Genomic DNA, 27,849 nt, shown 5'->3' with positions numbered 1-27,849 from the left:
AAATAGAATTATATGACTATTTTCTGCAGAACTTGACAGTACAGATGGTGCAAAAGTTTTCAGTAAACAACCAGGAAGAATCCAAAGAGTAGCAAGAGGATCAGGTGTCTCAACAAGAGATGTTCAGGAGCTTTTGACACAATATACAAAGTTTGCTCAAATGGTAAAAAAGATGGGTGGTATCAAAGGACTTTTCAAAGGTAAGAAAACTAAGAAAATCATTAGATTTTTAGTTATCAGTTTGAAGGGAATAGGTTAGAAGAGAAGTAAAATTAAAAGCTAAAAATCTAAGGAACGAATGAGCCTTATACAAGGAAATGTTGATTTTTCAATTGCATCCATTTTTATAATTAATGTACTTGAGATTACAAATTAATGAGAAGTATTTATGAAATTTTTTCTTAAAAAGAATCATGTTAATCAGAGTAGTTTTATTAGTGAAGATAAAAAGGTAATTTTATATATTTCATCAGAAATCGTAAGAGTTTTTGCATTCTTCAAGAGGATCATTCCATGATTCTCTTGCTTGCTTTATACTTTTCTTGTCCTGGCCCCTGTTTTTCTTAGTTTCAGTTTTTTCTTTTCCTATACTCAGTCTCAACTAATTTCTCTCTCTCCCTCTCTCCCTCTCTCCCTCTCTCCCTCTCTTTCTCTCGTACGCAGACATTGCATTGTTAGTTTTATTAGAATAATACTGAATCATTCAGTTTACAAGAGGGTCACTATTTTGGTTTTTTGTCCCTCTTAAAAAGACAGAATTAAGATTAATAACAGTGAAAATGGGATGCCAACTGAAACAAGCAAGAAGTTTATTTTATTTTATTTTATTTTTTAGTTTTATTAGGTTTTATAATATAAGTTTTATTAGGAAGTATTTAGAACCTTAATATAAAATAAATCTTAAATGCATCTAACCTAAAAATATATGCTGTCAGACACTTAATATTTACACTTTTTTAGGAGGTGACATGTCAAAGAATGTAAGCCAATCCCAGATGGCAAAACTAAACCAACAAATGGCCAAAATGATGGATCCAAGAGTACTTCATCATATGGGTAATTTTTAAGTCTGTTTCCAGCTATTTACATGAAGTTAATAGTGTTGACATTGGTGATAAATTTTGACTTTACATTGTTAAATGAATAGAATTTCACTAAGCAGAAAGGGGGCATCTGTTAATAGAGCAATCTTGGGAAGTAGAAAGAACACTAAACTGTTAATTATGAGATTTCATTTCCTATCAGTATTCTAGTGCTACCCAGTTCTGTAATTGGGCAAGTTGATTAACTTCTCCTGTCTTGAGCTTCCTATTATGAAAAATCAGGAGATGGCCAAAATATAATTATTCCACTTAGTTCACATTAAGTCCCTACCATGTTCAAAAATATTTTGCTAAGTACTAGAGATAAAAAGTCAAAAATTAAAACAATTCCTATCTGTAAGTTTTTTTTTTATTAGGGAGGAATAAAATATGAACACAAGTTAATACAAAATATATATAAAATAAAGTTATTTCAAGAGAGAAAAATAACAACTTGGGAGTAGGTATTAAGAAAGGTATTGTGTATGAAGTAGCATCTGTGCTTTGAAGAAAATTAGGATTATGTTAGAGATGAAGAGGTAGTGCATTCTAGGTATGGGCAGACAAAGATGTGGAGATGGAAGATGGAATGATATTTGTGAAATAGCAAGGAGGCTATTTTGACTAAAAGGTAGTCTGCAATGAAAGGGAGTAACAAAAATAATTCTAAAAACATTATGTGGGATTAATGTATTGTTGCTAGAACTATTAGTTGGTGTGATCATTCTAGAAAACAAATTAGAATTGTATGATAAAAAATTTTGAAACTATTCAAACCTTCTGATCCAGCAATTCCCATTACTGGATATGTATACCAAAGAAATCACAAACCAAAGACTTCATTTATTCCAAAATATTCGTAACAGCTAGCATTCTATGTAGTAGCAAAGTTCTGAAAGAAAACATCCATTGATTGAGAATGATTAAATAAATTTTGGTACATAATATAATGGAGTAGTGCACTCTGAGAAATGTTGCATTTAAGGGATTCAGAAAAGCATGGAAAGATTTGCATGAATTGATGCAGAAGAAAGAAGGGAAATCCAATAAATAGAATCATATATTTGATGGCTACAATAATGAAATTGAAAACAATACTAATAGACAGTTGAACTCAAATTAACTACCATGATCAATATTAGTTTCAATAGACAAATATTGAAAACGCCTTCCTCTCAGTAGTGAAGGGGGCAATTATGAGTGTCAGATGCTCTCATATTTAGTCAAAAATCAGCTGTATTTGCTTATGTATTTGTTTTTCTTAGAAAGTAGGTTTGTGGAGTTAGGGGTCTGAGGGAAGGTATCAAGAGGTGTCTATGTTTGAGAAAACAAAAGACATAAAACTTAAAGGGAAAAATCAGATAGGATTGGATTTGTGTATGCTTTTAAATGCCAAATTGAAGTGTTTTCTGTTTTATTTTTTTATTTTTTTTATTTTTTTTTAAACCCTTACCTTCCCTCTTGGAATCAATACTGTGTATTGGCTCCAAGGCAGAAGAGTGGTAAGGGCTAGGCAATGGGGGTCAAGTGACTTGCCCAGGGTCACACAGCTAGGAAGTGTCAGAGGCTAGATTTGAACCTAGGACCTCCCTGTTTTGTGTTTTAACCTTGAGACAGTGGAAGAGATTTTTGAACAAAAGAGTAGCATAGTCTGAAATGTGCCTCAAGAAGATTATTTTAGCAGTCATATGAAAGATGGAGATTATTTTAGCCCTCATGGAGAGGGGAGAGACTAGAAACAGAACAATCTAGCAACACATTCAGGTGAGGGGTAATGAGGTCACTAAGATAGTGACTGTGCAAGAGAGACAGAAAATAGAGGCAGTGAGTATAGGAAGACTTTCTTGAGGAGTTTAGTTGTGATGAGAGGATATATATATACATATATATATATATATATATATATATATATAAATGATAGCTAGCAGAGATAGCAAGATCTTGAAAGGTTTCCTTGGTACAATGATGACCTAGTTCAGATTATGTAATATAAATTTGTAATGGTCATTTTCAATAAAAAAAAATAGGGTAGTTTAAGGTGCTAGGTTTGGTGGAAGAAGATACTGAGTTCTATTTTGGACATATTGAGTTTGGTGCCTGTGGGAGCAGACAGGTATAGGTGCACAGTTTTTTTACTTCTTTCAATTCTGTTCAATATCACATGAATGTGAATTAAGGCAGTACATAATGGACAATTGAAGATTGGGGTTTGGCAAGGCATGAGCCAAATGAGTCAACGGACAATTCGTATTTATTTGAAATGATTTAATGAGGAAATAAGATATGGAATGAAACATATCCAGTACAGGGTTGATGGCCTATGAAGGAACTGGCTGGTGAGGGGATTGAAAGTCTTGGTAAGAATGAAGAACAGGCTTAGGTGTTGTTAGAGGAAGACATAGAATGTTTAAAAAATATATGTTTTAATATGAACATAGAATTGGAACCCTTAGCCTGTAAGCTATTTGAGAATAGAAATTGTTTTTGGCCTTTCTTTATATCCTCAGTACTTAAGGGCACAGTGTCTGGCCCAAGGTGGAAGGTTAATAAATATTTGTCTTCTCATTGACTTGTGGGTGATAATATTAGTGGGCAAGAGATTATGGGTAGGGGACAATATATAAGAGAAACAAGCCCAGGACAAAATTGATGGAGTGGAATTAGTGACTGAAATAAAGATTGTGAGAATACAAAATTGGTTTAGAAGTGAGACAAAGAACTTTTAAATCCAAGTGTTTTTTTTCTTTTTTTTTTAAACCTTCCATCTTAGAATCAATACTGTGTACTGGTTCCAATGCAGAAGAATGGTAAAGGCTAGGCAATGGGGGGTAAGTGACTTGCCCAGGGTCACACAGCTAGGAAGTATCTGGGTTCAGATTTGAATCTAGGACCTCACATCTCTAGGCTTGGCTCTCAAACCACTGAGCCACCCAGCTGCCCCTCTAAATCCCAAGTTTTTAAAAGCCTATAGCTATAAGGGCTCTTCTTTTCCAAGATTCTCTTGAATACATGTGTAGTAGTTAATGAGTGACTTCCTATTAGAGACAAATGAATATATTTTTTTTATAATAGACAAGTTTTCAATGTTGTACTTTCTGTGTTACTGAGTCTTTGAACTATCATCCTGATAAAAGTGATTTGACTTCACAAGTATCTACAGACACTTGCAAATATAATTTTATTTTATTAAAAATGTACATTTATAAAACTTTACCATTCCTCTTCATATCCTCTGTATGCTATGTATCTTATTTAAAGATACCGGCTCTAGTTTCATTTTCTTCTAGTCTTTATTCATCTCTTTCTTCCTTTCTTTATTTTTAGGAGGTATGGCAGGACTACAGTCAATGATGAGGCAGTTTCAACAAGGAGCTGCTGGAAATATGAAAGGCATGATGGGATTCAATAATATGTGAAGAAGATTCTTTAATATAAACTGACTCAGTTGGTGATACTCTTTGCTGAGATTTCAGATTTTTTTCCCCTCCCCTTTTTGTAAGACAAAAGAGATGTTTTCTCCCTTCCCTTTTTCTTCTTTCCCCCACTTTTTTTTTGAGGGGGTTGAAGAATATTTGGGAGTTTGATCTCTTTAAACTTCTTTTCAAGCTTCTTGAGTTTCTGGGATTTTCTGGAAATCACATATTTTTGCTTAAGAGAACAGCTCTCATTAATTTCTGTTTCAGAATTTCACTTAAGTGAAACAAATCATGATGTAAAATTTAGTACTTAATTTTTAATTATTTGTCTCAAAAGGTAACCATTATATTTGTAAACAGTCTAGGTCAATTGTTAACATGATGTCGAAAGGAAAATCTGTAAATAAACTTTAAAGTGGTTGTAATCAAAAGATTTGTTAACTTTCTTTATGATTTTAAAGCATAATTTTCAAAAAATGCCATGCAAAAAGACAAAATGTAGAGCTAATGCCATGCCTCAAGAATGCATCTTGTTTGTGGGAATGATGGTCAGTGCCTTAACCATGAATTTCTAAAGTTACATGTAACACGGGATAACTGACATATTTTACCAGAGAAAATCAGTGCTTTATCCACTAAATTGCTTCATAACATAATTGTGAAGTGTTGGTTGTTATAAAGTTGTAAAACAGTATAATAATTGTCATCTGGTATTAACTTTTCTTGTAAAGACCAGTCCTTGTGTGAAAGTGTTTCCAAAAAAAAACCAAACCAGAATAGATGACCATTTACCAGATTAGATAGGAGATAACACCAGTGAATCACTAAGATTTCTTCTAGTTTTTAAGCCTTAACCATAGTTTCTTTTTTAAACTACAATACTTTTTTAATAAAACTCTTGAAGGTAAATAGCTAAAATACATGCTTTATAGTGTAAAAATATTTATGAATTATTAAGTTGGAGTTACACATATGTACTCAAAATATTATTAGAACACAGTTGATTGGTCATTTGGTTACCATATTGGAATTGCTGCCTTGGTCAGTTGAGGTTCATTCAGTTCATTCATTCAGATAAGACTATCAGAAAATTTCTTTGCCTATTCATTACTTTTTAAAAATTATCATGAGCTTAATAAACATGAATATTTCTATATACACAGAATGGAAAGAGGATTCTATATGAAACCATGAATCTTACATATAGTTTAAAGTTTTTGTAGGTATTTATTAAAATACAATTTTATCAACTGCCTGTGTCCTTTTCTAAACTTCTTCCTGTTCTCTTCTGTATATTTTTAAATTTTTTCATGTTTTTAAATGCTATTTTTTTGGTATCACTATACTCACTTGTCCCTGCTTATATATTGATAACATGGAGATCTTGAACATATTTTGATTAATGAGCTTCAAACTAGGATTAGTCTGATATTCAAAACAAAGACTCAATTTATTAAGGAGGAGGAAGAAGGAAAAATCTTTTGGCTAATGCATCTATGCAATGTCAAGTGCTGGTCTGCCTATATATAGTGCATTAAAATTTTTTTTTTAAGGAGGGGATTCATTTTTTATTTATTTTTTAAATTTTTTTCCCTTTTAAACATTTTATTTGGTCATTTTCAAACATTATTCATTGGGGGAAAAAAATCATTTTCTTTTCCTCCTCCCACCCCTTATATAGTGCATTTTAAAGAGGTTCAACAACAAATATGTTGAAGAAAGGAACAAATTCGAGGAAATATATTTAAGCTGTATGGTCCTTTCTGTGTATGCATTTTTGTGAAAGTTTTTGTCCTTATGTTTTTTTACAACAGGAAAATATTAATGAAGGGAAAATGCCCAATTTTTCTTTTCTCCATAGTAAATTTTAGGAATAATGAAGATTTTTCTAGTTAATTTTTTTGTTTTTCAAGGAGGGCAGAACTGGATTTGCAGAGGAAAGAACAATAATCTGTAGAGGGAAGAGCCAAGATTCCTCTAAGAATGAGATGAAACTTTGAATTCTGGCCATGCCACTAACTCTGTGATCATATAGAAATCATTTAACGGATGGACCTCATTTTCCTCATTTTTTGTAAAATGACAGGGTTGAACTAGATCAAGGGTTCCTAACCTGAGTTAATCATACCACCATGGGATATATGGAATTATTACAGGAAAGGGACTGGACATGTATTCTTGGTAGAGGTAACTTCTAAATGAGGAAACTCACTTTGGTACTTTTTTCTGCAAATTATAGTCTATAGAGTTTAAATCATATGCTCAAAGTCATAACAATATATATCAGAGATGGGATTTAAACCTAGGTTTTCTGGATTTTGAGGGTAACTATTCACTACCTCATGTGACCACTAAGTAACTATATTATTCTATTGAAATATTCAAAAAATAGCATTGTTTGTGAAGAAAAATTGTAGACTGGAGAGAGTATGTTAAGGTAAGCTGGTAAAGGAATTTTTAGGTTGTCTAAAATTTTTGAAAAAGATAACTGAAGAAACGGTAATTTTTACTGACCCACAGTAAATTGAGTTTTGAGATTTAAACCCCTTTTCATATTGAACTAGAAGAAATGAATAACAGTTCAGTAAGTGATTAACTGATCTCCAAAATATCCAGAAATTCCAAATTGATTTCTATTTAGTGAAATGAAATTTTTGGCATATTGTTAGAGAAGCATTCTTACTAAACTTAAAAGGTTTTAATTCCATTCATAACAATTTATCTCTGTGGTATAGGACTCTCAAAATCTAAAGCGAGACAAACTGAAGACTGAATGTAATATGTCTGCATTTGACTCCACAGAATAAAATTTTTGATTGCCAGGAAATAGAATCAAACATTTCACTAATTTATTAGATTGTTCTCAAATATTGACTTTGTGCTACTAAAATATTATGTATTCAATAAAATTTCCATTATGAAAAATTTCTCTATTTCTTATGTGCATGATAACTCCAGAAAAATTTACTTTCATATTGAATAAGGGGGCAAAAGGTTTACTGGTAGGCAGAGTGTATGAGGACCAAAAAAGTTTGGGAACTTCTGGATGAAATTATTTCAAGTCTCATCTAGTTCTAATGTTTCTTTAAGCGTTTGTTTATTTTTAACTGATGGTAATCTGACAGTTCTGTACAAATGTCATTTGAAACACTATAAAACTTAAATACTTTGTAGATATTTAGGTAAATTTTCCTTTGTAGTATCTTAATTATACTTGATTTCCTTAGCTATTAATGTCTGTTTAATTCAGAAATCTCCAAGTGGAACAAAATTAAACAAGATGCAATAATACAACACTGATATTTCTGATATTGTAGTCTTGCTATCTGAAAGAAAATTAATTACTTAAATCTGATAACATGGGAATTCTAGCAATAATATATTAATAAATAAAAAAATCTTATTATGTGTTACAAATTGATACCATTCTTTGCTAGGCAAATAGAACTTGTGCAAGTCTTTTTCTCATAGAAACAATTATTTAAGCAGTGATTTCCTTAGCCTATGCCACACAGTAGTTTTGATCTTACCTTTTAAAAAAGTATAAAAAAGATTAACATTCAAAAAACATATTTGAACTAGAAAAAAATTATGTCCAAGGAGGCTAGCAAAATGCTTAAATAAAATTTGTAGGGGATAAAATTAATATGGTTTGACTAAATTTAAGAGAAATGTGGTCACTGATATTATATAACAAAATTGAGAGAAAGAGTAAAGTAGAGAAATGTGAAAGAGGGTAGAGTAAGCAGTCTAGCTTATCACCCTAAATGTTTCTCTGGTGCTTGGCTCAACTCAGGCTAGGGTTGTTAGGCCATTTAGCCAGAGGACCAGGTGGTGAATAACCTAATCTCTCCAGAAGTCAGAAAAGGAGTTGGCTTTTTCACTCACCCACATTGTAGTCCAAAGAGGAAGATCCAAGAGCAGTCTTAACAAATGCTCTAGTCCCAGGTCCAAGCTCAAGAAGGTCCTCCACCAATCTCAAAAGAGCTCAAAAAACCTAACATGAAGTTTCAGCCACCTTTAAAGACCCTTCTATGTGTCATTTCCTATTCCTCCTGGGAAACAATTGTAGTCTTTAAATTTATTTAGGACTGCCCAGGGGGCAGTCAATTGCTTTGGAAGGTATAGCTTGAAGAAGGGTAAAGACCTAGAAGGATTGTAATAGTAAGTGCTTGAATTATTTGTTTTCGATTACCTTCTATTAGGCTGTGGTGGGCTCATGTGATTGATACTCCTGAGGCTAGTAAGATTGACGTGTTTAGTAGTGGCACTTCAAGTGGATTGAGTGGGTGAATTCCAGTTGGGGGTCAGCAACCTCCTAATTCATGGGTTTGGGGCTAAACTTGAGTGATAAAATGCTCAGAAGAAGCCAATGAAAAAGAAAACTTCTGATAGGATAAATAGAATTATTCCATATCGTAACCCCTTTTGTACTATGGGGGTATGATGTCCTTGAAATGTTCCTTCACGGACAACATCTCGTCATCATTGATATATTGTTAGAAATATCGAGATCAGTCCAACTATTAAAAGAAGTATTGAGTTATAATGGAATCATATAATCATCCCAGAGGTTAAAAGTAAAGCTGAAAGAGCTCCTGTTAATGGTCATGGGCTTGGATTTACTAGGTGATATGCGTGGGTTTGGTGGGTCATTATGAATTATCATGTAAGTATAGACTAACTAGAAGCGTAAATACGTAAGCTTGAATTATAGCTACTGCTAGTTCAAGGATAGTTAGAAGGAATAGGATTGAGAATGTAATGGTTGAAAGGGTTGTATTGATTGATGATAGGGCTAAAGTGGCTGAGCCGATTAAGTGAATTAGAAGATGTCCTGCAGTAATATTGGCGGTTATCCGCACAGCTAATGCTAGAGGTTGAATGAATAAGCTGATTGTTTCAATAATAATTAATATTGGAATTAGGGGTGTTGGAATGCCTTGTGGTTGGAAGTGGGCTAAAGATATTTTAGGTTTGTTTCGGAATCCTATAATTACTGTTCCAGCTCGTAGTGGAATAGCTATTCCAATATTTATTGATAGTTGAGTTGTAGGGGTAAATGAGTATGGGAGTAGTCCTAGAAGATTAGTAGAGGCAATAAATAGAATTAAAGAGATTAGTATTAGAGTTCAAGTTCGTCCTTGTTTGTTATGCATTGTCATTATTTGTTTAGTAATTAAGCAAATTAGTCAGATTTGTAAAGTTTAGATTCTATTCGGTAGTCATAGTTTGGGGGACGATAGTATAATACAGGGGAATATAATGATAATAGGTAGGGTTGTAATACCTATAATTGTTGGTGTGATGAATGGGGCAAATAAATTTTCATTCATTTTGTTTGTCAAGGTAGGAAGCTTTTTGTAGTTTTTTTCTTTTCATTTGAAGGAGTAATTTGAATAATTACTTGATTCATTATTTTAAGCTGATAAATACAAAATAGTGAAATAATTATGAGTGTAATTGTTAAGGTTCATGTTGAAGTATCAAGTTGTGGCATTTTATTTAAGGAGATTATTATATCCCATGTATACCAAAAGTATAAACTAATTGCTTAAATATGATTGCATTATAGAGGATCATTTTTCGAAATATTTTAGGGAGGTTATTTCTAGTACGATAGGTATAAAGCTGTGGTTTGATCCGCAGATTTCTGAACATTGACCATAAAACACTCCAGGGCAAGATGAAGTTAGAGTAACTTGATTCAGGCGCCTGGGGATAGCGTCTGCTTTTAGGCCCAGGGATGGAACTGCTCATGCGTGTAGAACATCTTCTGAAGAAATTAGTATTCGGATTGGTAGTTCTATGGGGAGAACAACTCTATTATCTACTTCTAACAACCGAAGTTGTCCTGGCATAAGATCTTGGGTGGGGACCATATAGGAATTAAATGTTAGGTTTTCATAATCAGTGTATTCATAACTTCAGTACCATTGATGTCCTATTGCTTTAACTGTAAGATAGGGGTTATAAATTTCATCTATTATATAAAGTATTCGTAGTGATGGGAGAGCAATTAGGACTAAAATAACTGCTGGTATAATGGTTCAAATGGTTTCTACTTCTTGGGCATCTATAGTGCTTGTGTGAGTTAATTTAGTAGTCAATATTAGAATAATAATATAAAATACTAAGGAGCTAATTAAGAATACAATTATTAGTGTGTGATCATGGAAATATATAAAGTTCTTCTATAATAGGGGATGTGGCGTCTTGGAAACCTGTTTGTATAGGATATGGCATTTAAGATATACAAGAATTGAACTTGTAATTTAACTATGGCAAAGTTATGTAATTGTTTATATAGCCCCTTTAGTAACTAGTTTGTCAATTTCCCCTACTTTAGAATTAAGTATGCGTGTATTCACTTCTGTTGCTTAAATTTAAAAGTAGACCAGGGGAGAGTTAATCCCATCTTCACAACAATCACTAGCCAATATTGAGATTGGAGACCTTGCTGGGGTGTATGGGATGTCCAGAGAAGTCCACTATCTCTGGTGTTAGGGCTTGCTGTATCCTTTTCAGGGCTCCTTTGGTGTCCACCTGACAATTCTCACCTAGACACCTCTGAAGCTTTCACAATAGCCACACCCTTGTAAACCATTTCAGCAGATGGGCTAAACTAGGTTGAGGGTAAATGATGAGCCACAAACCCATTGATGAGCTAGAGTATGTCTGAAGACTTTCCTTGGTGGAATAGGTGGATTAGAACAAGCCGCTGCTGTGGAGCACTTAAAGCACATCAAAAGTCATCTACTGCATACTCGGTCATCACCAGCCCTCTTGATTTTTGTCTTGCCACTGGACTAGGATGACTGGAAGACAACTTCATGCAACTCTACCTCACTTAAATCCAGTTCTGGAACAAATCAAGTCATCACCCAGTGATATCATTGGCCCTCTTCAAAAATGAAGGATCAACAACAATAGCATCCACCTAAAATTAAGAGGCAACATTACATGTGCAACTTTCCTTCACTTAAACCCAATTTATATGAGTCCAAAGATGTTATCAGTGATATCAGCACTAGGAAAACTAGGGACAATTTTTCCTTAGATTATTCTAATCCTACATCCTTGTTATAAATTTAATCTGGCTATATGTTTTTATACTTTGTTGTAGCCCCTATGCTGATATTTATGGTTTTCTTTTTCTGCCTAGTGTAAACCTTGAAATTTCACAAACTTATGAATGTTAAAAATTTTACTCCACATTGAGGAATCCTCCAATTCCTTACTTAAAATAAGTCTGTCCATAAACTGGGAGGGTGTTTCATCAATATGTTGTCGGGTTTTTTCAAATTTTGACCATTTTTCAGGTCTATCAGAGCAATCTCTCATGGCTGTCAATAATGCTTCTCTGGCCTGGTTTAGTTTTGTGTAATCTAATTCAACATTGGGGTTCCAATGTGGATCTTCAGTTGGCCAATAATGTCCTCTTCTACCTCGCTTTTGATTAGCCAGAGAGACGATATTATTTTTCTCTCTCTTTGTCAATAATGCTTCTAATGAATTCTCAACATCCATCCAAGTGCGGTCAAAAGTTCTGAATATGTTCTCTAATTTTTTTATAATTAACATTGGTTCATCCTCAAATGGTGGCATATCTTCCTTCAATTTTTTTAAATCCTCAGGGGTAAAAGGTGTATGATGTCTTACAGACACCAAGTTTCCATTTTTATTAAAAGTAGATACTTCCCTTAAAGGAAATAAACTTTCTAAATTATTTGGTACTCCTGTTTCTAGACTTCTTGCTCCATTTTCAATTGGGTAAGTCTGAGACATAGAAGAGTTGGGCACATTAAAAGGAAGGGTTTATTGTAATCCCACAGTGCCAGAAAATTCAGAGGTAGGGTGTGAATTTAGGTTGGAATGTGAATTTAAAGTAGATTGTGTAGGATGAGGAGGAGGAGCCAAGGAAGAAGTGTGAAAGGATACAGAGGTGTTTGGATTGGAGGAATCAGTAAGGTGTGAAGTAGAGGGATTAAGATCAGAAGTATGGGTAGGATATGAACTTAGAGTTGATTGTGTTGGGTCGGAAGTGTGGGTGGGGTGTACTCAGAGTGGGTTGATTAGAATTAGAGTTTTCTGAGGCCAAGGGGGCAGGGGGAGAGGTAGGTTGGTTAGAAGCAGGGGGTTGTAAGGCCGAGTTGGCAAGAGGAGCTGTGTCCAGAGCAGGGTGGGACAGAGATTCTGATAATGTTCTTAACTCTCTGTTAATGCTTCTTATAAAAGTTACAATCTCTCCCTGACCTTCCTCTATAAGCTTCTGTCGAGTATTTAGTTCTTCAATTTGTTGAATATGAGAGGGAGCAATTGGTTGGTTTGACTGAGAAGTGAGTTCTTCAAGGAAATACAATATTAAAATTACAATAATCAAAAACTCAAGGGAAAGTAGTATGTCAATTAGATTTTGTCATAAGTTCCATGGGATGAGCCCTTTCAGAGAGACAAGGAATTCTGTATTTATAAGATTGGTCATGGGGCTGATGAGCCAGCTGCTAAGTAAGCTGCAGACCAATGTTTGTACTAAGAAAAGAACAAAGTATTTACTGAAACTCCAGTTGTTAACTAAGTTCTGAACTGTCTGTGACTCCATATTTCTAACGTAAAAATGTGGGAAGCAGGACAAGGCCAAAAAGTTTTCCCAGGTTTTTCTAATCCTAATTTAGGCAATTGCTAGCCAGGATCTTAGGGCCCTGTTGCTAAGGTCTAAAACAGCTTAATTTAAGGAGAATCAAAAAGGTTTTTTTTACTCGCCTGTTCTTGCAGCTGTAAATTTGAAGTCAAGTTAAAAAAGAAAACAAAACTGACTAATAGGCAAGTGATAAAGGAAAGAGATTTCACAGAAGTCTTTGGAGGGTTTCTCACCAACTTCGTGAGGTCGCCATAAACTGTGAGATTTAAAATAGTGAAGCCCATAAACTGTTAGTGAGTTAAAATGGTGGAAGATATAAATTGTGATAGATATAAGAGAGGGTGAGTAAATTTGACCACAGAAATGTTTCACTACAGTGTCTTGGTTTTTAAATCAAATATAAGGTGGTCGCCAAGGAAATATTCCCAATTATTCAAATACCCAAGTCAACTGGGTTTATAGAGATTTTAATTAATACAAATGTGGAATTAAAGAAAAGAGAGAAAGAGAGAAAAAGGAAATAGTATGAAGGGCCTTAAGCCAACATGGCCTAGACCAGAGTCTTAAGAGAGAGAGATCAGTCAGTCAGTCTTTTAACACTCACCACAAGCTCTGCCGAAGCAAGGATTCTAGTGACACCAGGCCAGCATCATCTCAGCTGCTTTTATCAGCTCCCTCCTCCATCTGAATGTTTCAGAATGACCTCCAGCTCTTCTCTGAGCTCTTATTTTTAAGGGCAAAATCTCCTATGTCACCTCCCCTAAGTTCTTCCATCTACCAATCACTGTAGATGTTTTCCAAAAGACAGCCCATTTTGAATTCACAGTTGAGTAGATTAATCTCTTTAGTAAGTCAGAAAAAAAATGCTGCTATGTTAACTAATTTCATTAAGAGAAAACCTCTGAGTAAGTTTTCACCTTTTAGGTCTAAGTAGTTTACAAGTTGCCCTACCTTTATAGGAACCTAGCATCCCATTGTATCAATTCCAAAAACAGGCCTGGCTCAAAGAACTCCTTTCCTTTATAAGTATGGTTTTCAAGTACTTTCATTGTTTAGCAAGGAGTTTTCTCCCCTAAAGCAGTTTTAAGTAGGGGTGGAATAGGGATACTCCCATAGCAAGGAGTTTTCACATTCAAGTAGAGTTCTCACTATCTGGTAGGGAATTATTTTAAGTAGGGAATTGGAGGATTCCTCAATGTGGAGTAAAATTTTTAACATATATAAGTTTGTGAAATTTTAAGGTTTACACTAGTCTTTTCCACCATGTTAACTTTAAATTTGCCATTTAGAAACATTTTTCAATCTTCATCTAATTTCTCTTATGTCTTTTAACAGTTAATCTTTTAGTGTTCACAAACATATTCTATGTGAAAGCATGGCTTGTAGGAAGATGAGGCAAAAAGAATGAAATAGACACCTTTTGCATGGCAGAAAAATGACTGTTGTAGGCATAATGGAATATTGACTATCATTTCCCTGAAAGGAAACAAAGCTCATTTAGCTATGAATTGTTAAATTGGGGAGTTAATGCAAATAGTAAACTGATCTTTAAAAATTTTAATAATAAAAAGTAATGCCATACATTTAATGGAAATTTGGCGAGAAATGCAACTACTGGTGACTCCCCTGTGAAAAAATAGGCCCAGAGAGGATTTATGGCAAAGGTTCATTTTCTATTTGCTCCACCAAATACACCCACGAAATTTTGGGGCAGAATATGGACACCATTCATATTAAAAACAGACAACAGCATTTTTAAAAGTACAAATTAGTATTAAGTCAGTCACATGAAGAGAAGCAGTGACCCGCCACGCACCTCGGAAGAGGCGGAGCCTCAGGACACGCTGGGAAAGACAGCTTCCGTACTTGCTCCCACAGGCTTGCGCCCTCACCTTTGGCCACGCCCACAAAGGAACGAGGGACCTCTGCTCCCGGCTGTGGCTGCTGCTGCTAGGTGCCGCAGTGGCCCAGGCACTGAAGGCTCTGGGAGGCAGAGGATGGATGCGGATTTATCTGCCATTACGATCAATTTCACCAACGCCAGGAGCTCCGACGCCATGGACAGGGATCCTTCGAGGGGAGAATCCGCCCTGGGAGCTACAGCTGCCGCAGCGCGACTCGGGGAGCCGACAGGACAGGTTAGTGGAGCCTAGTTCCCAGATGGGCGGCGGACCCCGGCCTCGCAACCTGTTCAGTCTCGCCTCCGGGAGTCCTACTCTGCTAGGGAGGGGAGGCTGACCGCTTCTGCCAGCCCGTCGCCTAGACTCTCCGGTGCTTCTCAGGCCTGGCTGCTTTGACTGTAGTCGGTGAAAGAGTGGGGGGGCTGGTGCCCGTGCCAGGGTGTTGTCTCAGCGCTCTACTCCGGGGTTCCGCCTCCCCTCCCTTCCCCCGGGAACTCTTTCCACCCGCAAAGCCACCGGGAAAAATGACATTAAGTGGAATCGTAGTTGAGAATTGAACTAGGATTTTTAAGAATCGCTTTGTCTTTAAAAACCTCAAATTACATTACTTTTCCTCCCACCCCACCCCCACCCCCGTTAAAGAAACTTCCTAACCTTTTTCTCTGAGAACTGTGGATTATCCACAATCCCTTCCTGAAAACCGGACAAAAGATGGGTTCAGAGCATTAGTGCCTGCGTTTACTCAGTGTATTTGTCTTAAAAAACGGCAAATTCCTGGTGAATTGTAGTTAATTATAAGTCATAGCCAAAAAACATAAATGACTGGAATTAACTGTGTCTGTGGATAGAGCGCTGGGTTTGACTTCAGACCTACCCGACTTTCAATGACCTCTGACCTTGCTGGCTGTTCGGCTTTTTTTACTCCCAAGCAACCAATTAAGACTAATCCACTAAAATGTAGATGGACGGTGGTCTAAGTGGATTGAGCGCTCAGATGCGGTTACAGTTCTCCCTTAAGGGTTTTTTCCCCTTAGGGGATAGACTCAGCAAATTGGGCTAGTTGATTTTGTAAGAATTCTGCCTACTAATATCCAGAAAACAGGATTCAAGCCATATCATTGATAACTTTTAGGGGGCCACTTCATTCTGCAGTGCATTTTGAGCAGTTATTTTTTTAAAGTATTTAAAAGAACAGATCTGTGCATATTTTCATAAAAAGAAGAATCGTTTTTTTAAATAGGAGTTATTAAATTGAGCCTCCTCATTTTCTCCCTTTGGCACTGGGAGTCCCTATGTTGTGATTCCCCACCTTAGTAAAATAAAGATACATATATTACATTGCTTGCACTATATGAGTTTCCAGAAAGATTCAATTGGGATTTTGTTTTTCTTGAATGAATTCAGTTCGTTTAAATGAAATTCAGTTTCTTTTAAAGTTCTAAATATTTTACAGAACACATTTTTGTTCATATTTTTATAAAGGAAAGAATCATTTCTAAAATAGGAATTATCATTAATGTTTTTAATTTTAAAATTTTTCAGTTCCATTGGTTATATTTTGCTTTTTTAGGATGGTTGTGGCAGGTTTTGTATAAATTTATTGTGGGAAAGATAGTTAAATCAGAATCACAAAATTTTAAAGTTTGAAGTTGTCATCAATTACTATCTAATCCAATTCAGCTGAGAAAGGTTACTCAAACCTTTGTTTCAAGACCTACAATGAAGATCTTTCCCAATCCACCATTTTCAAAGGCTTTTTGGACTACTAAATTTGGACTATGATTGTTTAGAAGTTTTTCCTCATATCAGAGTTTTTCTTTGAAGTTCATCCTAGCCTGCTGGCTCCTGAAGTATTGTTTATTTAGGTTCTCTTTTTTTTAGCTAGCACCATTCTTTTTTTTTTTAAACCCTTACTTTCCCTCTTTCAATCAATACTTTCTTTGTATTGGTTCCAAGGCAGAAGAGTGGTAAGGGCTAGGCAATGGGGGTCAAGTGACTTGCCCGGGGTCACACAGTTGGAAAGTGTCTGAGATTAGATTTGAATTTAGGACCTCCCATCTCTAGGCCTGGCTCTCAATCCACTGAACTGCCCAGGTGCCCCCAGGTAGCACCATTCTTAATAAATCTCTAGCTCTTTCTTTGTAGTCATTGTTGCTGTATACTTAATTATATTTCCAACTTTGGCACAATTGTCACTTTTTGTCAAGATCTGATATCATAAGATTCATTTCAGATTAATTTATCATCTGTTCTTCTTTCTCTGGCTTGTCACCTAATTCATTTGGTACTTGGTTGCAGTTTATCAGTAATTGACTTTTTTTTTAATCTCCTGCCTTAGAATCAATACTAAATATTAGTTCCAAAGCACAATAGCAGTAAGGAATTTGAACCCAGGATTGCCCGACTCTTTATCCTAACTGCCTAGTAATTGAATTCTAATTTTCTCTTATTGCTTTTTTTAAAAAGCCATTTATTTTTCATAAATACATAGGGTATATGTGAGAGTATGACTCTTAGAAATATATCATAGATCTGCTATAATGTAGCAGCTATTATCTTTTGGGTTACAAATATTCCAAAATTGCTTTTTATATTTTAAGTGATAGACTTTGAAAATGTATTCTAAAAAAATTTTAGAACTTGGTTGTGCCTTATTTTTTCTATGATGTAAACATAATACTTGTTTCCCAGAATCATGGATTTTAGAGTCAGAAGAGACCCAAACATCCATCCAATCCAACCTACAATATAAGGAAATGTCCATTGAAACATACCTTAGAAATGACTGTCTAAGTATTGATTTGAAGACCTTCTTTTAGGGAAAACCCACTGAATCCCAAAGCAACCAATTCTTTTGGTTAGGTAGTTTTTCCTGTAAGCAAAACTAAATTTTCATCATTGCTGTTTTCACCCAGTGTTTTTGATTCTCTTCTGTAGCCAAAAGTCTGTAATCACTCTTCTACTTGACAGCCCTTCAAATAATTGAAGGCAGTTATTACCTCTCCCATTAAAAGAATTTTTTTTCTCCAGGCTTTTCTCCATTCCCAGTTCTTCCCATTGATCTTAATATACTTGATTGCCCTTCACCATTTCTGACTTATTAGTGTCCTGCCTAAATTAAATTGTCCAGAATTGAACATAGTACTCCAGAAGTAATCTGATGAGAGATCAACCAAATAGTGGAACCTGTAACTTGAAAGCTGTGCATCTCTTACTTAAAGTCACAGTTAACTTGTTTATATTAAAGTTTTTGTCAGTCAGTTAACCTCCAGAACTTTTTTTTTCTTTAAGAAAAACTGTCTAATCATTGTAAAAATGGAGATTTGACCCCTGGACTTCAATCCCCAGAAGTCCTTGCTCTAGTTTCTGAGATGCCCTCTAATCTCACTGAGATCCCTACCTGGGCAAGATCAACATTTCTATTTAAACTGGCTGTAAAGCCTACTGGGTCTCTCTTCCTATTTCCGCTTCCAAACAGACGAGTCTCTCATGATATGGTGTAAGCGAATGGGCCATTTGGCCCTCCTAGGCACGTGCTTTCTTATTTTGTATTTTCTTTATTTCTTAACCTTTAATAAACCTCATAAAATATAATACTTCTAGCAGAGAAACTAATTTTTACCGCTATAGCATGCCTCTTCCATCTTGTATTTTTGAGGTCAATTTTTTTAACCCCAAGTATAATATATTTATTTGAATTTCATTTTATTTGTTTTATGTTAATAATTTTTAGGCTCCAGACTCAGCATTTTGGTGTGTTTATTCCTCTCAGCTCTGTCATCTACAAGTCAGATAAACATGTCATGTATTTCTTTGTATATTGATTAAAATGCTGATAAACATTGATAAGTCATTGATAAAACTGTTGAACAACATAGAGCCAAACACAGGTCTCTGTGACATTTCACTGGAAACCTATCAACTTGTAGTGAGTCAACAAGAGGTTTGTTGTTGAGGAATAATATATAAAATTACAGTGAGTAAAATAATTCCTACTGGCAAGGAGTTTACATTCTAAGAAGAGACAAAATATATACAGGAGATAAGCATATATAGGATAAATTTAATGAGAATTTATATACAAATCAAGCCATTAATGACTACTCTTTGTTGTCTATTCAGCTAGTTAAGAATTCTTCTTCTTTATTATCCTCTGCCTACATTTCTTCCATGAGAGTAGCATGAGACAAATCTAAAATTTAAGCAAACTATACTATTCATAGGATCATACTGCTAGAGGGGACTGTAGAGGCGATCTAGTTCATTTTTTAGATAAGCAAATTGAGCAAAATTTAGTGTGTTACATACAATCAGAGGCAGGATTTGATCCCCTTCGATTTGACTACAGAGTCAGTATTTATTTCCTTTTACTGTGCTGACATCTCTTATGTGCCAGTTTGGTAATGATGTCACTCTATTAGTTATTTTTATTTAGCTATTTCTCATTGTTGAGGAAAAGTTCATTTGTAGGGTTGAGAAATATATCTAGAAATGACAGTGATTTAAAAATAAAACAAAATAGAGTAAAGTAGCTTCTTCTGAAGCAGATCTCTTATTTCAATCAAAGGTGTATGTCTCATTATGCAGTTTCATTTAAAATGATACTGAGTCCAAGATAATTGATAACTTTTAAAGTGAACTTTGAATGCCAATCTGCTTAAGAGAGTCTGAAAACAAGATAGAAAATTAATTTAGATCTGAGGCTCTAACTAAGCCAACATGCCCAGTTTGTGCCATTACATATCATAGTTTTAGGAAAAACCTGTTAGGACCAGAAAGTCTTGAGTAACAATTTAAGTAGCAATTTAAGTTTCAGCATTAAAAATTAGGACCTTAAGGAATAAAAAAAGTGAATTTATACTATACTTAAACATGAAGTTTAGATCAATGGCTCACACCCTATACCAAAATGAGTTCAAAATGGGTATGTGACTTAAACATAAAGAGTGATTTTATAAGTAAATTAGGTGAACATGGAATATTATACATGGAATATTATATCTGTCAGATTTATGGAGGAGAAATTTAAGACCAAGCAAGAGATAGAGAACATTACAAGATGTAAAATGAGTAATTTTAGATTCATTAAATTAAAAGATTTTTGTACAAACAAAACCAATGCAACCAAAATTAGAAGGCAAGCAACAAACTGGGGTGACGGGGGCGGGGGGGGGGGATTTTATAACAAAAATCTCTGACCAAGGTCTAATTTCTCAAATATACAAAGGACTAAGTCAAATTTTTAAGAAACCAAGCCATTCCCCAATTGACAAATGGCCAAGGGATATGAATAGGCAGTTTTCAGATGAAGAAATCAAAATCAAAATTAAAAAAATGTTTTAAATCCCTCCTGATTAAAGAAATGCAAATCAAAACAACTCTGAGGTACCACCTTATACCTAGCAGAGTGGCCATTATGACAGTAAAGGAAAATAATGTGAATAATTTTCAGAAGAAATCAAAGCTATTAATAGTCATAGAATGCTCCAAATTGCTAGTTATTAAAGACATGCAAATTAAAATGGTTCAGAGATACCACCTCACACCTGAAAGAAAAGAAAAATGAAAGATGCTTGAGGGAAAATGGAAAATTTCGGACACTAATGCATTATTGGCAAAATCGTGAACCAGTTCAACCATTCTGGAGAACAATTTGGAACAATGCCTGAAGGGCTTATCTTTGACTCAACAAGATCCGTAGTAGGTTTCAGAGTAAAATGAAAATATACATACAAAAATATTTATAGCAATTCTTTTTGTGGTGACAAAGAATTGGAAATTGAGGAGACGTCCATCAATTGGGAACAAGTTGTATATGATTGTAATGGAATACTATTGTGTTATAAGAAATGACAAGCAGAATGGTTTCAGAAAAACCTGAGAAGACTATATGAAGTCATGCAATATGAAATGAGCAGAACCAAGAGAACATTTTACACAGTAATAGTAATATTGTAAAGATGATCAACTGTGAAAGGATTAACTACTATAATCAATTCAATGATTATCCAAGACAGTTCTGAAGAACTTATGATGAAAAATGCTATTCCCCTCCAGGAAAGAACTAATGAACTCGAGTAAAGACAGAAACCTACTTTTTCAAATGGATAATTATTATGTTGTTTGACTTCTCAGTGGGTGCTAGAGGAAATGAGAGAATTTTGAACTCAAAATGTAAAAGCGTAAATGTTTTTAAAAAAATTTAAATAGAAAAAAAATTATTCTAATCTATTAGCAGTATTATCAATATCCTCTTCAGGGCTTGGACAAGGTGGAAAGAAAAAATGGCTTATGAATATTGAAACTCAAAACTTTCACGTGAATTTCATGTACACTGGTTTGATATTCTTCCTGATTTTTTACAAGGTTTAACTCCATAAAATTTGCACTGGTTTATACCCTGAGAACTAATTACTGAAAGGCCAATGTTTTGTCAGGCCGTCATTATACTGTCTTTTTTTTTTCTTTAAACCCTTACCTTCTGTCTTGGAGTCAATACTGTATATTGGCTCCAAGGCAGAAGAGTGGTAAGGGCTAGGCAATGGGGTCAAGTGACTTGCCCAGGGTCACACAGCTGGGAAGTGTCTGAACCTATGACCTCCCTTTTCTAGGCCTGGCTCTCAATCCACTGAGCCACCCAGCTGCCCCTATACTGTCTTTTTAACTAGCAGGTTTGAGCAGTGTTACTTAGGGAATCTACAAAAGAGGCAACTCCTCCGCAAATCTGCCCTAAGAACAGAAAAAAAGTACATAGACTCATCCCATTGTAAGAGATGACACTAGACAATTTGTGGATAGTGGTCTACGACAGACCCTTTAACACAGAATTTCCACAGAAAATGTTTCTCAATTTCACGGAGTATGCAATTAATTCTAAGGCAACAGAACATGAAACTTGATCCCTAAATGGACATTAATATGCATTCCCTGTTTATTTTTGTCTTCCCTGTTTATAAAGTTATATTTATTGTCCATTTTCTTTTAATATTGTCCTAATCCTTTTGGAAAGTCAAGATCTGGTTTGTTCAAGCTCCATTTTATACCTTCCAGATTTGTAGTACCATTGATTAATGTTGTCTACTTGATCAATGTTTAAGAGAATGTTCTGAATTTTGTATAATTTGTTCACCATATTTTTGTTTTGTCACCATCATAAGCCTCTTTGAATTAAGTTGCTATCTTGCTGTATAAATAAATTATTTGCTATACTTTGAGTAAGCCAAATTTGTTGATATTTCTGAGGAGGTATCAAAAGGAAGAATTATGGAAGAGGTAAATTGTAAATTTTGAAGATATGTAATCTCTCCCAAAAAGTAATCTTTGAAATCAAAAGAAACTTCTAAAGAAAGAGTTGTGTAAATTAGCTCTTCAGCCTGGCAAGAATAGGATGAGTCTCGCCTATTTCTGTCTTGGAAAAGGCCTCTTTTTCTGATGATATTAACTAATGAGAAAACATCTTCAATTGGCACAAACCAGATCTTTAGCAACACCTGAAACTCCAAAGTTAATACATTCCAACCAACACTGCTCTCTAAAGTCCATTGGTCTTTTAATTGCTAAATCCCCAGTGTCTTTTTCTCAGTCTTTATTCTCCTCACCCTCTCTACATTTGAAAAGATTTCCTTTATTGGACTCCCCTAAAATAATTACTTTTATAGCTTATTAAGATCTATGATATATAAGAATTTTTTAAAAAACTAGATTTATGCATAACTTTCAGAAAATAATTTCTTTTTTAAAGTGTAGTATACTTTCCATTGAATCTGTGCTGTTGACCACATTCATGTATAAGGTGATAGATTATAGGTATAAGACCAACCCTTCATTTTAAAGATGAGGAATCACACATTAAGTAAATCTAACTGAGCTATGACTTGAATTCCAATCTTTTGACCTGCAAGAGAACCTTGGCCTCATTTATGGTCTCTACTGCTAACTATGTCTACATCTATAATGCAACAGCATTATATAAGACTATGAGTCTTACCTTTCTTATTTCTTTTCCACCTGAGAATGGTCTAGCAGTGTATACTCTTCCTCCTCAAATGACCTTATATATGTTTATTTACATGTTGTAGTTCTTTCCCTCTCTCTAAATCCCTACTCACTCAGTAGAAAGTTCTTTGAGGGTTGGGGTTATTTTTCTTCTTACCTTTGGATCTCTAGCACCTAACAAAGTAGACATTCAATAAATGCTGATTGAATAGGACCTCAAATTCATATTTTTTCTCTATTGCCTTCTAGTTTATTTTTCAAATTGTTTACCCTTAACAAATCTAAAAAATACATAAAAAATACAGCATCAGTTTTAAAAAGTTACTTTCTGTTTTTCTCTTGTCCTCTTTTTTTCCCCTCCCTGTTATTGAGAGAAAAGGAATGGGAGAAGCCCTAGACTGAGTCATGAGACTTAATTTCCTTTTCTAATGCTAGCTTTTGCACTAACTGACTCTGTTACCTTGGGCAAACCACAAAACCTTTCTAGGTTTTAGTCTCTGAAATGATGATAGGTTCATAAATATGGGGCTCAAGATGTTTTTTCTCATAGGTTATCTAATTCAGTCCCTTAATTTTACAGGTGAGGAAACTTGAGGTCCAGAGAGATTGAAGGCTTGGCCCCTTCTAGGTCCAATTTCTTGGGACTAAACTTTTTGTGCATTCCAAGAATGGGGGGAAAAACAAAATCATCTTTTTTTTTTTTAAATGTAATGTCTTTCAGGTACAAATGAGTGGTGATGGAAACTTTGAAAATGTAGAGCTGGGTGTCCTAGGGAAAAAAAAGAAAATTCCCAGAAGAGTCATTCACTTTGTCAGTGGTGAAACCATGGAAGAATATAGCACAGATGAAGATGAAAGTGATGGTCAAGAGAAAAGAGACCTTTTACCGGCTATTGATCCTGTAAGTTTGTTATTCTTTTTTATTACCTTTCTCTTAACCAGATAAATATCATAGAATAGTCTTTTACAGGAAAACTAGTCCATATTTATTTTGTAAATATTCATGAAATTATTAATATTCTTAGGTCTATGTACTATTCATGTAATTTTAAGATGCAATGTGACACAGTTAATAGCTTTCTGAACTAGATGCCTGCTCTAACCCTTAGTAGCTTTATACAAAACCTCTTTCTGAGCCTTGGTTTCCTTATTTGAATCATAGGGATAATAATACCTCTCTAATTTAGTTCCTAAGGTTGTTATGAGGCACAAAGTCAGTTATTATTGTTATCTTACCTGTTTGAGAGGTTAGTTTATGTGCTTCCTATCATATGGAGATTTTGTGTATAGCAATATTAATACCAAAGGTTCTTTTTCCAGTGCCTTACTGGAAAGTCATTTAATATGAAATCAGGGGTAGCTAAGTGGCTCAGTGAATTGTGAGCCAGGCCTAGAGAGGAGTCCTGGGTTTAAATATGGCCTCAGACACTTCTCAGCTGTGTGGGACGTCACTTAACCTCTGTTGCCTAGACCTTACTGCTTTTCTGCCCTGGAACCAATGCATAGCATTCATTCTAAGACAGAAGGTAAGGATTAAAAAAAAAAAGTTAATATGAAACCCCCTGCTAATGAGGATGCTATGCTATTATTTGGTTTGTAAATATTTTTGAAGTGAGATTATACGTTTTTATGGTCTTATTGTCTCTGCAAGTTTGTATCTAATAATAATAATAGCAACTATGTAACAATAAAGTGTACATAATATTGATGATGGTGGCAAGAACTTTCTTTTCTGAGTCTTCAGTAATTGTGATTCCAAAAGTGCCCTCAGAAGCAGTTGCTAGGTGACAGGTGGGACTTTAAAGGAAGTGTTATGATAGTTTGACTTGTCTGCCCCATGTCCTCTCAATGCATCTTGCTGTTCCATCTAGTTAGATCTGTCTAATTTTGAAACATATTTATAAATTTATATATGTTGTTTATAAATAGAGCCAATAAAATTGTTACCATGATGAGAAAATGTCAGGATTTAAAGAAAAATGAGTTTATTTTAGACATATCAGGTTTGAGTTGGGTATCTTGGTAGAGATGATTATTAAGCACTTGCAAATGAGGTTTGATAGATGTCTTGGGTGGAGATATAGATGTGGAAGTCATTTGTGTTGAGATGATTACTTGAAGCTTTGGTGGTATATGAAATTGTGAAGAGAGAAAAAGGCCAAGAACAAATCCTTAAGGAAATACCTACATTTCAGAGACTGGAGGAAGAAGACAGTTATAAAGACATGAGAGAATCAGAGGTAAGTCAAAGATCACAAGACTGGAGAGGATGTGATTATCAGTATCAAAGTCTTTAGAGTCTTTAGAGACACAGGATTAGAAAAGGAGAAAAACCGTTAAATTTAGCAATCCTAAGGAGTGTTTGACTGTTTTGTTAGTGGGAAAGAACCCAATCACAGTACAATACAATAGACAAGGATTAAATGTCTACTGTATATGTTAGGCAGTGAAGGAGCTAAAAAAATTTAAATGAGACAGTCTCTTCTCTCAAAGAGTCTACTGACTTATATGGGGTTATGGAATGAATATGGTGGTAATGAAATGAAGTCATTTTGTATAGATCAGTTTTTCTACAAGTTTGGCTGTGAAGGGAAGCAGAGAATTCTTTAGAATCTTGAGAGATTAGGTAATTAAAAAAAATTTTAAGGATGTGAAAAGTTGACTATGTTTGTCACCTCCAATAGATTTTTGTTAAGGGTAAAAATATTTTGTTTTTCTTTGTCTTTATGTATAATCCCTAGCAAAGTGTTTTGCAAATAGTAGGCTCTTATTAAATGTTGAATTTAATTTATTTCAATTTGTAGGTAGAGGAGGAGAAATCGAAGATGGAAGAGAGAGAGGGGATGATGAATGGCTCAGGGTCTTGAAGGAGGTAGGAAAATTGTGTCAAAGGCAAAGAATATTTTGTAAGGATATCCTAAGCCTTGGTTAGCAAATCAGTATAGTATTGGAGGCAAAAAGTAGCATTCTGTAGGGAAGGAAATAATATCCTAAGAATGCATTTTGATATAAGTAAAACTAAGAAATGAGAGGGTAGGGAGAAAGCTAGAACAAATAGAAGAGAAGTTTCCTATGGAAAGGAGTGCTTATGTTGGTATGAATATCATTATTCTTATCACATATATGATTATGATTATCATACTGTTTTTAGAGAATAAGAGGATTTTATTTTTAAGAATATAGCTTGCATGTGTTTACTTCTCAAAGTTGGATTTGATCATTTTTGTACCTATTTAAAGTATACTTATAAAGTAACTTTTTTTAATAATAAACCAAATATACTAGAACTTGTACATATAAGCATTATCTTTCAAAGTAATCATTTTGAAGGACTAGTTTACAACATACAAGAAAATCAGTTTGTCTTAATGTAGGTTCAGCAAGTTTAGAGTTTCCAAAATGCAACGTAAGAAACATGGAGTACACAACAAGCCAGAAAAATTAAAGCAAGCCAGTTTTATTAAGGGGTCATATTCAAAATAACGATAGTCAGGGAGAATGAAAACAGGTCAGGTTCATTGAGGGTTTGGTAGAAGAGATGGCACCAGAATCAGGAGTTTGGTGGGGTTATAAGATTCTTATCTGAACTGAGCCAGGACAAGCATTAGGCAGACAAGGTGAGGATTTTGAATTTCAGAACTGAAGCTGATTCTTGTTAGGAAGGGGAAAACCCAGAGGGATGAAGAAGGTTGCCTGGGGAATTGGCAGATGATTAATACTCCTTTTTGCAGGGCAAGGAATTACCTCACAATCATATCATCTAATTTAACCACAAAGGTAGTCAGTAAAAGCAGTTATTGAGGAAAATTTACCCTGAATAGCTCTCCTGCATTAAAGTTCAACAAGTATAAAAGGCATTTTACTAGGGCCTATGAAGATATAAGCATAAAAAAAAAATAACATTCATAGAATCTTAGGATTATTGACTTGGAAGTCCAATGTTGGAATGTTCCAATGTTGGAAGTCCAACAAAGTTCTGTATTGAAAAATAGTGTTAGCAAAAGTAATCTTCTTAGAGCTGTGATGGCAAACCTATGACACCATGCCAAAAATGGCACACACAGCATGCTCTGTGGGCACACATGTTGTCACCTGCCAGAGTTAGTTACTAGAAAGGCAGAAGGACTCAAGCGATGCTTCTCCCTTCCTCCCCTCCACCATACCTTCCCATTCCTCTGCCCAATGGTCCAGTAGAAGCATGCACTCCCCAGAGCAGAATACTTGTGCACCTCCCCTCCCTTTCTCTCCTGCCTGGGTAGGGTGGAAGGTAAAACTGGGGAGAGGGGTGCAGCACTCAGTCTCTAGTGGGGCAGAGCATGACATGCAGTCTGGAGGAGTGGGACACAGCACACAGTCTCTAAAAGGTTCACCATTACTGTCCTAGCATATGCTTTTTAAAAATCCTTACCTTTTGTCTTAGAATCAGTACTAAGGCCAGGCAGAAGAGCTTTGAGGGCTAGGCAGTTGAGGTTAATTGACTTGCCTAGGGTTACACAACTAGGAAGTGTCTGAGGCCAGATTTAAACCTAGGTCTTCTTGACCCTAGACCTGGCTTTCTATTCATTGTGCTAGCTAGCTACTCCAGAGTATGCTTTCAAAAACATAGTTTGGCTTTTGATAAATATAAGGGGAAAGATTGTAGACTTGCCTCTCCTATAAATTCTTCAGAATCTTCAGATTCTGATTTCAGATTTCAGAATAAAATCTTCAGAAAAGATTTTTTTGTTTCAATTACACATAAAAACAATTTTTGATAATTGTTTTCAGATATTTTGAATTTCAAATTCTCTTTCCATCCCTTTTTCATCCCCACT

The 27,849-nt window shown here is 34.9% G+C and overlaps 1 protein-coding gene across 7 annotated transcripts in view; it reads left to right on the top strand.

The window, feature by feature from the left end:
* SRP54 (signal recognition particle 54) overlaps positions 1-27,849 on the top strand; it is a 135,922-nt gene that overhangs the window by 73,907 nt on the left and 34,166 nt on the right. For 6 of the 7 annotated variants that reach the window (XM_001362984.5, XM_056811038.1, XM_007473245.3 and 3 more), the window contains 3 exons: positions 30-200; positions 961-1,056; positions 4,407-4,929. In XM_001362984.5, the coding sequence (XP_001363021.1) occupies positions 30-200; positions 961-1,056; positions 4,407-4,498 (359 nt within the window). In that variant the 3' untranslated portion in view covers positions 4,499-4,929. Of the gene's footprint in view, positions 1-29; positions 201-960; positions 1,057-4,406; positions 4,930-27,849 lie in introns of those variants that run through there. The other variant, XM_056811040.1, reaches the window with a different exon arrangement.

This window comes from Monodelphis domestica, chromosome 1 (assembly GCF_027887165.1).
Source record: "Monodelphis domestica isolate mMonDom1 chromosome 1, mMonDom1.pri, whole genome shotgun sequence".
Taxonomy (NCBI): domain Eukaryota; kingdom Metazoa; phylum Chordata; class Mammalia; order Didelphimorphia; family Didelphidae; genus Monodelphis; species Monodelphis domestica.
Note: the sequence above shows the minus strand (reverse complement) of the source record. Positions and strands in the feature narration are given on the sequence as shown.